The 10,746-nt window shown below is 37.0% G+C and overlaps 1 protein-coding gene across 4 annotated transcripts in view; it reads left to right on the top strand.

Annotated features, from left to right (window-relative positions):
- ZFAND4 (zinc finger AN1-type containing 4) overlaps positions 1 to 6,783 on the top strand; it is an 82,747-nt gene extending 75,964 nt beyond the window's left edge. For all 4 annotated transcript variants that reach the window (XM_084904735.1, XM_084904737.1, XM_084904736.1 and 1 more), the window contains 2 exons: positions 5,176 to 5,293; positions 6,269 to 6,783. In XM_084904735.1, the coding sequence (XP_084760861.1) occupies positions 5,176 to 5,293; positions 6,269 to 6,468 (318 nt within the window). In that variant the 3' untranslated portion in view covers positions 6,469 to 6,783. The remainder of the gene's footprint in view (positions 1 to 5,175; positions 5,294 to 6,268) is intronic.
- The last annotated feature ends 3,963 nt before the right edge of the window (positions 6,784 to 10,746 follow it).

Here is a 10,746-nt window from a genome sequence, read left to right on the forward strand (position 1 = left end):
CCCCCTCTCCCCTTTTCCCCAAGAATCATCAGTTCACTCCCCTTCCATACCTCTGATTCTATTATATTCACCAGTTAATATTGTTCATCAGATTTTTTTTTTTATTCCCTTGGTTTAATCTAAAGATTCACTTGTTGATAGTTACGTATTTGTTGTTCATAGTTTTTATCTTTATTTACTTTCTCTTCCAAAAGAACCCCCTTCAGCAATTCATATAATTCTGGTTTAGCGGTGATGAACTCCTTTAGCTTTTTTTTTTTATTAGTGAAGCTCTTTATCTGGCCTTCGATTCTGAGTGATAGCTTTGCTGGGTAGATTATTTTTGGCTGTAGGTTCTTGCTATTCATCACCTTGAATATTTCTTGCCATTCCCGTCTGGCCTGCATGGTTTCTGTTGAGAAATCAGCTGACAATCGTATGGGTGCTCTTTTATAGGTAACTACTTGCTTTTCTCTTGCTGCTTTTAATATTCTCTCTTTGTCTTTTGCTCTTGGAATTTTAATTATGATGTGTCTTGGTGTGGTCTTCTTTGGATTCCTTTTGTTTGGAGTTCTGTGTGCTTCCTGGACTTGTAAGTCTAATTCTTTCACCAGGTGGGGGAAGTTTTCTGTCATTATTTCTTTCAGTATGTTTTCAATATCTTGTTCTCTCTCATCTTCTGGGACCCCCATAATTCTGATGTTGGTTCGCTTGAAGCTGTCCCAGAGGTTTCTTACATTATCTTCAACTTTCTGTATTCTCTTGTCTTCTTGCTTCTGCGGAGGAGTGTCTTCTGGCTCTTTATGTTCCAAATCTTTGACTTGATTCTTGCGATCTTCCATTCTGTTTTTAGGACTCTGTATAATATTTTTTATTTCAGACAATGTATTCTTTATTTCTTGTTGATCCCTTATTATTTCTTGTTGATCCCTTATTATTTCTAGTTGATCCCTTTTCATATCCTCATAGGCTTATCGACCTTTTCTAGGAAATTCTTGAAAAACCTTATAAGCGTAGTTTTGAACTCTATGTCCAGTCGCTTCTTTTCCTCCATTTCTTTTGTTTGTGAACTGTTTCCTTGTCTCGGCATTTTCACAGCTTCCCTGAGTTGGCAGTGTGGCTTTGTGTGCTAAGGTGTCCTATATGGTTCAGTGGGTCAGCCTCCCAGTTACCTGAGGTGGACAGTCTTGGTGTAGCCCTTTTGGGCTGTGTGTGCAGTCTTGTTGTTAAGCCTTGCTTATTGTTGGTATCACTGGGAAGCGTTGACCTCCAAGCCAATTGGCTATGAGGAGCAGAAGTGTCTCAGTTAGGAGGATTTCTGTATTCTGCTTGAATGGGGCGGAGTCTCAGGGTGGCACAGACAAGCTTTGTTGAAACCCGCACAATTGGTTGCAGACAAGCTTTAGATTCCTTTCTGCCCCTCCCTAGGAGAGTCCTATTGGCAGTGAAGGAGGAAGCTAGCCACTGGAAGGGCTTCTGTGCTCTGCTTGGATGGGGCGGGGTCTCGGGTGGTGCAGACAAGCTTTATTCAGCCCCTCCCTACGAGGATCTGGTTTCTGAGTCCCGCAGTAATGGCCTCTGGCTTCACACACCTCCGAGAGATCTCTGCCCACTGCCTGACAGTCTGGCCTCTCCCTGTCTGGGGCCATCTATCAGCACAATAGGGTGGTTCTGTTTTCCTCCCGAACAAGAAAGCCAGCCGGGCATTAGCTGTCCGCCCTCTCTGCGCTCCGTAGCGAATTTGTCCCGCCCTCTCCGCACTCCGCAAGCAAGCCGGCAGCGAACTCTGCGGCCGCCTTTTCGCGCACACAGTTCTCCGCACCTTCACAGTTCCTGAGGGTCAGCGCGCCTTCTCTCTCCTTCCCAGATGGTAGAGCCTCCTCTCAGCCAGCCGTCCAGCGCTTCAGGGTGATGTTTCCTCTGTTTTTCAGTTCTAAATTCAAATTTTTTGTTGTAGGCTGCATTCAGGTATCTACCCTATGCCGCCATCTTGGTTTCTCCAAGTATATATCTCCTTAGCTATATTTTTTAATAAATGTTTCATATATTATAATGCATTGGTCTAATTTTACATGTTTCCATGTATATATTCACTTTTACCAGACCACTTGTTAAATTAAAAAGACTATTCTTTTCCCATTGCATGGTATTGACACACTTATCAAAAACTATTTGACTGTATAAGTGAGGGTTTATTTCTGGATTCTCTAATTGTGTTCCATTGATCTATATGACTGTCTATGCCAGTACCACACTGTTTTGATTATTGTAGCATATTCACTTTTAATGTTATATTTATTTTTCCTTGATCCATATTCATATCCTGTCCTAATCCACAGCTTGGCCTTTTGTGTTTCACTTATTTCTTCTCTCTTAAGTCAGGCCTCAGTGCTCTCCTCACTTCTCTCCTCACTGCTCCTCTGAAACTGCTGTTGCTGAGGTTACCAAAGATCACCAAAATCCAGTGGATGCCTTTGTATTTTTATCCTGATGGTTATGGTCATCCATTTTTTGTTAAAAAATAGGTTTTTACCTATTTTTTAAAGAGAGAGGAAGGGAGAGGGAGAAAGAGAAAAAGAGGTGTGAGAGAGATACATCGATTGGTTGCCTCCTGTAGGCCCCCTGACTAGGGACTAAACCCACAACATTTATGCACACTCCAGCCAAAGCTGTGGCCATCCTTCTTGAAATGGGTATTTTTTTATTTTTTTTTTGTCTCTTTCTCAAACTTTCTTTTTTCCTCTATCATTCTGGTTTATCACATTGTTGTAAATTTTTATTTTAACCTCATATTTCTTTTGTACTTGTTTTACCAACCCTCTGGTATATACTCTGTTGCTTCCTACAACTAGAGCTCTGTAATTTGCTGCCATTTCCTTTCAGTAATAACGGTGTCATTCTGAATTACCTACAAGAACCTATGAAAGTTTTGGTGTAAGTTTTATTTAATTGACCTACTAAGTTCCTCTTTGGTCCTCTTTGCTTTTCACCATAGGGTTTCCCTTGGAAATTTTATTCCTCTTTATTGCTCTAGTTATCATTTTAGGCAGATGATTACCAAACTTGCATCTTGAGCACTACTCTATTACTTTGTTGGCTGCATTTTCTGTTGGGTGAATTTTTTATGGATCATTGTGCTAGGTAAAATATTAGACCTGGAAACGCCAGACAAGTGAGTTAATCCAAATATATTTAATCATTTTCTCAAAAGCAATTCTTCACATCGACATTACTTTATTGACTTTTTAAAGATTTGTACAACATACACTTGAGAGAGAGCTTCAGGGAGGAGTTGGTGGTTGATCTCTTCTTACAGGATAAGTCAGTTTTCTTAGATTGGCAAAGTAGAGTAGAGCACTTTAGAAGAGACTGTGCCTGTAAGGTGTCTGGTGCACCAGAGAGGATATGATGTGATAAATTGGAAAGTTAGGACATATTAGAGTTTGAATGCCAGTCCAAGGAATTTGACTCCCCCCCTCCCCGATTTGTTGTATGAAACTTATATATGAGCCTTGATTAGATGACTAAAGAGTGGTTTTCTCTGGTGGGTGGAAAGGCATATGGAAATCGTTCTCATAGAAGATTGCACTTATGTTTTGGTGCCGCTTCATTCCTGACACAATGATGTTCTCTGTCTTAGCACATTCACAAGAGTTCTTGAATGAAAAAAGTTTGGGAAACATTGAGTTAAGCACCCTTAACAAAAGAAAAAAAAAATGAAAGTATGACTCCACTGAACTAAGCTATCATCAGTAGATTTTTTACTTGGTTTAGGGAAGACCATTTTAAACCTGAATTTCAGGGATCAGTGCCATTAGATGAGCTTATACAGGATATCCAGTGGTATGTGCCTTTCCTTTGTGAAAATGTGTATCTTATTTTTATTTTTTAAGCAGCAGAAAGTGTCCCATCACCTGTGTGAATGTTCTTTAAGTGCACTTGAAGAAAAAGAGAATGCTAACTGAGTGGGTGCCCAGCATTATTAGAATCATTCAGATAGTTGTTTCAAATGTTTCCAGTTTGGGGCAAGATCTGGGCATGTATTTTAGACTGGTAATAGAGCAGACATGATTTTGTTGGGCTGGTACACCCAGGACCCAATCCAGGTTGTGAGAAAAGGTGTGTTTGTAAATCTAATTTTTTTGAAATCTTGAAGAAATTTTAGAGATGTTTAGCTGCCAGATAAACATTAAGCCCAGGCCTACCAAACCTTTCTCAGAAGCATACACAAAATAGGTCCCCGTCCATTGACAGAAATTTTCTTCTCATTCCTTCCCCTTGTTTTGGTTTTCTTTTCCTCTTGCTTCTTGAACTTTGAGTGCTACCAAGCACTATGTACTTGCATTGTTGCAGCAACTATGGACGTGAGTTTGAGCCTCTCTACTTAGGAGGGGTTTGTTGGAAATTTGCTCAGTTCTAAAATCATTCCACTAGTAATTAAAGAAATAGATTTATTCTTTCTTATAACAGATACGTTCTATTTTTAAGGTGAAAAATCAAGTTGTTACAATAGTACAGAATTCAGTAAAATTTTTTGAGAAGGTTGTACTGTGAAATCAACCATATTAGTAACTAATGCTAATATATTTTATGTAATTATAATGTTTAAAATTTCTACAATGCTCTTTATATATTAGAACTGAGTTGACCTTAAAACACTTAGAAGTCTAGAGAGAAGAATAGATGTTCTGGTATCTTAAATATGAACAAATTGAAGTTTTGAAAAAATAAGTAACTTGCTTGATGAACTTGATTTCTATGGCATAATTATGAGTAAAAGATCAATTTCATGGGACTGCTGTTCCTTCTTGGTGTGAAAAAAACGGTGATTATACTACATACTACATTGTTTTTCAGAGGCCTCATAAAAATGATTTTGAATCAGAGATTTTTCTTGATTCACTGTCAAAATTTAGTGAACTTTGTGTATGTTTATTGTCCTTAGAAATAATCACTAATGTGTTGGTGTGTACAAACATTCTAAAAATATGAGTCACAGTTAGTTGAAACCTACCACATCTTAAACATATAACAGTTCTACTGCATCTTCACTTGCAGATTCTGTAAATAATTTTAGATATAAAAATAGCACAAATTAATTTTTATGAAATAAAAGTTTGCTTGTGTTTTGCTTAATAGTATCTCACTTTTAGAATTTTGTGCCTATATTAATCAAGGTTTGCTTTCTCTACACAGGAGAATGTACTCATCTTCTCCCACCTGTGCAAGCCCCTATTCAAACAAAGAAGAAAACAGCAAAACATTGTTTTCTTTGTGGAAAGAAAACTGGACTGGCTACTAGCTACGAATGCAGGCAGGTTGGCTAGCTGAAAAAGTTGAGCTGCTTTCTTTGTGACAGCCCAACTTGGGAATACAATGTAAAATGCTCTTGAAGTTGGTTATTCAGAACATCATAAAGGTGATGTTCGTATGGCAGCCCTTAGTTTTCCTCCTTCTAATTGGCTGCAGCATGAATTTCCAAACTCACGAGATCCTGCCCTGCCCTTTAAATTAGGAGGTTTAAACCAATGGGAGAGTACACTTCTTTTGTTTTATAATAGATATATTTAATTTTTTTTGTTTTAATATAGCTTGGAAGAATCCCTCCTCTAATATTCTATTTTAAACTTAATAAGAAAAGCCTAAATTTAAAATTAGTGTAGTATAAATTTTAACAATTATATGATATGCTTTTATTTCAAAAGCAGGAATATATTTACAGCTGAATAATATATTTACAAAAATTAATAAATTTTTTCATACCCATTATTATTTCTTTCATTAACATAGACTAATATGCTTCAAGGATGGTGTCTGCCCTTAGGTTGAGGCCAGATATTAAAAATAACTGCTGCTTTTTAGAGTATATTTTATTCAAATGGGAACAGCTTATCTTATTGCTAGAAATATTTTTTTAAATCTATTCATGGATTAGTTAGCTTTTACATAATTTAATTTTTTTATTAGAAAAATTTCTCAAAACTTCATAGTTCTCCCAGGTATAAATAGTGGACTATTTACCAGTTTTTGTGATTTTACTACTTCATAAAGGTCTATACCCTATTTCATTCCGTCATGGATTCTTTATTATAAACTCTCATAATATGGACAGTTAACTTGTTCCTTTGGTGGGGGTGGTTTGCTTGTTTAGAGGGGAAGGGAAACGCCCTTCCTGAAATTGCTCGAGAGAACCACAGGGCTCCCGTGGCTGCCTGAAGTCAAGCTCTGACTCCCAGAGAGGAGCCCCTGATGAAATGTGACTATTCATGTGAACTTTCTTGTGCTTTAGATGTGGAAACAACTTCTGTGCATCTCATCGCTATGCAGAAACTCATGGCTGCACCTATGATTACAAGAGTGCAGGGAGGAGATACTTGCAGGAGGCAAATCCTGTGGTTAATGCACCAAAACTTCCAAAAATCTAACCTGCTCTGCGCCTGTCTGCCTGAGGAATCGTGTTACAGTGACAGCCAGAAGAAATATTGTTAGACTGCATTAATTTTGTTCCATACCAAAAGATTTACCAAATAACAAAAGCATACAATGCACACTGTTGGAGAATGAGAATGCTACTGTATTTGACATCTCTATTTTTTGGTGAATCAAAAGTTTTAAAAGTAGTTTTAAAAACTTTAAATGAGTTAGCTTTGTTGTTGCATGTCTTATGTTAAGTACTTTATATATTTGATATTGCAATTTTACTAGACAAGTCTTCAAAAGACGCACTTTATGAAGTGACCATTGACTGCATAACTGTCTTCCACATTGTACAGAAATGACCTGTCATGAAATGGCACTATTAAAATTGACCACTTTTTGTGTGTGGGGGTGGGGTGGGTGAGGATTTTTAAAAGAAAAATCCCATGTGTGAAAGTTTATTCAGTTCACTAGCAAGTTCCTTTTTATTGCAAGCTACTTTTTATAAAAAACATTTGGTTTCCCAGTGTGTTTTTAATACATATAATTCTTCCATATTCACATTGGCATTCAGACACGTATCCATTCTATAAAACACATCATGTTAATCATAATATATATTTCTTAAAGTACTACTTTTTGAATGGTAGTTTTAAAATGGATGTCCCACTTGTTGCCATTAAATACAGATCCCAACTTTTCAATTTTTGAAAAACAAAATCTCACAACTTGCTTTGTTTTTCTTATATGTTGGATAAATTAAAATAAATATTCAATTTCATTATGAGTTTGATTATTTAAAATAATTTTTGAGTTATTTTTTGCTTGATCTCTTCACTTTTATCACTCAGTCTCCCAAACCCTTCCTCTCTGACAGCTGTCAGTCTGTTCCATGTATCCATGCTTCTGTTTCTATTTTGTTTCAGTGTTTTTTCACTAGTTTCCACATATAAGTGAGGTCATATGGTACTTGTCTTTCTCTGACTGACATATTTCACTTAGCATAATACTCTCCAGGTCCATCAATATAGCTTCAAAGGGTAAATTTTTCTTCTTTTTTGTGGTTGAATATGTAAATATACTAAATATATATATTTTTATCAATTTCAGAGAGGAAAAGAGAAGGAGAGAGAGAGAGGAACATCAGTGATGAGAGAGAATCATTGATCAGCTCGCCTCCTGAATGCCCCCCACAGGGGATTGATCACACAACCCAGGCATGTGACCTCCCTGGGAATTGAACTGTGACCTTCTGCTTCAAAAGTCGAGGCTCAACCACTGAGCCACTCCAGCTGTACCTTTTTTAGCCACTCATCTACTGCTTCCAAATCTTGGCAACTGTAAATAATGCTGCAGTGAACAAAGGGGTGCATATTTTTTTTAAGTGAGTCATAGGTAGTTACACTTTTATATTTTGAGGTAATGCATACTGTTTTCCACAGTGGCTGCACCAATTTGCATTTCCACTGACAGTGCACTAGGATTCCCTTTTCACTGCATCCTTTATTGCTTGTTGATTTACTGAAGGTAGCCATTCTGACAGATGTGAGGAGACATTTCATTGTGGTTCTAATTTGCATTTCTCTCATGATTAATGACCTTGAGCATATTTTCATGTGTATTGGCCATCTGTATGTTCTCTTCAGAGAAGTGTCTTTACAGGTCTTATGTCCATTTTTTAAATTGTATTGTTTGTTAAGTTCTTTATAAGTTTTAGATATTAACCTCTTATCAAATGTAACATTGGAAAATATTTTTCCCATTCGATGGGTTCCATTTTCATTCTGTTGGTGGTTACCTTTGCTGTGCAAAAACTTTTTAGTTTGATGTAGTCCCAATTGTTTATTTTTCCCATCATTACCTTTGTCAGAGAAGATACATTAGAAGAAAACATTGCTATAAGAAATGTCTGAGATTTTAACGCCTATATTTTCTTGTAGAATTTTTGTGGTTTTGAGTCTAACATTTAAACCTTTAATCCATTTTGAATGGATTAAGAAGGTGGTCTAGTTTCCTTTATTTGCAACTATCTGTTCAGTTTTCCAACACCATTTATTGAATAGGCTGTCTTTATCCCATTATATGTTCTTGCCCCTTTGTCACATTTTAATTGACCATAAAAGCATTGGTATACTTCTGGGTTCTCTGTTCTGTTCCATAGATCTCTATGTCTGTTTTTATGTCAGTTAACATGCTGTTTTGATTTTCATAGCTTTGTAGTATAGTTTGATATTAGGAATATGATTCCTCTAACTTTGTTCTTTCTCAAGAATCTGTGGCTATTCAGGGTCTTTTATGGTTCTATATACATTTTTAGAATATTCTAGTTCTGTGAAATATGCCATTGGTAACTTGATCGGAATTACTTTGCATTATAGATTGCTTATTATAGTTTGGAGATTGTATTTACTTAAAACATTTGTATTGTTGAGAGTATTACAGATGTCCCCAGTTTTCTCCCCATTGTCCCACTTCACCTGGTTCCCACCTCACCCCAGGCCATCACTACACTATTGTTTGTGTCCATAGGTAACGCATACATGCATATATGTTATTTAATTAATCTCTTCCCATTGCCCCCACTCCTGAGATTCACCAATCTGTCCCATGTCCAATGTTTCCATGCCTCTGGTTCTATTTTATTCATCCATTTATTTTGTCCATTAGATTCCTTGTTCATTTATTTTAACTTTTAGATTCAATTACTTTTTTAAAAAATATTTTTTTATTGATTTTTTACAGAGATGAAGGAAGAGGGATAGAGAGTTAGAAACATAGATTCCCCTCTGCACACCCCCCACTGGGGATGTGCCTACAACCAAGGCACATGCCCCTGACCGAAATTGAACCTGGGACCTTTCAGTCTGTAGGCCGATGCTCTATCCACTGAGCCAAACCAGTTTTGGCTAGATTCAATTATTGATACATATGTATTTATTGCCATTTTATTGTTCATATTCTTTTATCCTCCTCCTCCTTCCCTTCCTCCTCCTCCTCCTCCTCCTCTTTCTCCTTTTCTTCTTTTTCCTCCTTTTCTTCTTCCTCCTCCTCCTCCTCCTCCTCCTCCTCTTCCTTACTAACTTCTTTTCTCTTGCTGCTTTTAGATTTTATCTTTAAACCTTGGCATTTTAATTATGATGTGTCTTGGTGTCGGCCTCTTTTGATTCCTCTTGATTGGGACTCTTTGTGCTTCCTAGACTTTTAAGTCTATTTCTTTCACCAGGTAGAAGTTTTCTGTCATTATTTCTTCAAATAGTTTTTCAATATCTTGCTCTCTCTCTCTCTCTCCTTCTGGCACCCCCATGATGCAAACGTATGCTTGAAGTTGTCCCAGAGGATCCTTGCACTATCTTCATATTTTTGGATTTTTTCCTCTTCTGATTGGGTGTTATTTGCTTTCTCATATCCAAATAATTGATTTTATTCTCAGAATCCTCTACTATACTATTGAATCCCTATAAATAATTTCAGTTAGTGTATGCTTAATATCTGACTGGTCCTTTTTCATGTCTTTGACATTCTCACTGAGATCCTTGAAAGTCTCACCAAGACCCTTGAACTCTTATTAAGATCCTTGAGCAACCTTATCAACATTGTTTTGAACTATGCATCTAGTACCGTATTTTTCATCATTAAATTTACATCATTAAATTTATGTCCCAAGTTCATAAGACAAAGAGCAACTTTTAGCTCTCAGTCTGGATTTCTAATGTTATCTAGTGTAGCTGCTAGTCCTCTCCCCACCATAATATCCCTTATTTATGGAATGATGAATGTCAGAATGAATTACCGTATTTTTCGGACCATAAGACGCACTGGACCATAAGACGCACCAGTTTTTAGAGAAGGGAAATGAAGAAAAAAAGATTCTGAAACAAATAGTGTCCTAAAATATTTTATGTGCATTAAAACCCAACATCACAGTCATAAACACATGTAATCAACCCTGTAAAGTAAACAGCAGCATTTAGAACCATTTTAGAGCCGGGCAAGCACACAGAGACCACACAGAGCCGGGCAAGTAAAAAACTTTTTTTTACAGTATATGTGTAGGCTATATTTGGACCATAAGACGCAGGGACTTTTCCCCCCCACTTCTGGGGGGAAAAAAGTGCATCTTATGGTCCGAAAAATACGGTAATTTCCTTGCTTCCATTTATTTAGCTCTTTTTTTGGAAAACTTCTTCTGTTCTTTCATTTGTGACATGTTTCTTTGTGTACACATTTTGGCTGCTTCCCTGTGTTTGTTTCTGTGTATTACATAGAACTACTATGTCTCCGGGAATTGGTAGAGTGTAGTAGATGTTCTGTAAGGCCCAGTGACTTAGCCTCCCCAGTCACCTGAACTGG

This window comes from Pipistrellus hanaki, assembly GCF_964339955.1.
Source record: "Pipistrellus hanaki genome assembly, chromosome: 14".
Classification (NCBI taxonomy): Eukaryota; Metazoa; Chordata; class Mammalia; order Chiroptera; family Vespertilionidae; genus Pipistrellus; species Pipistrellus hanaki.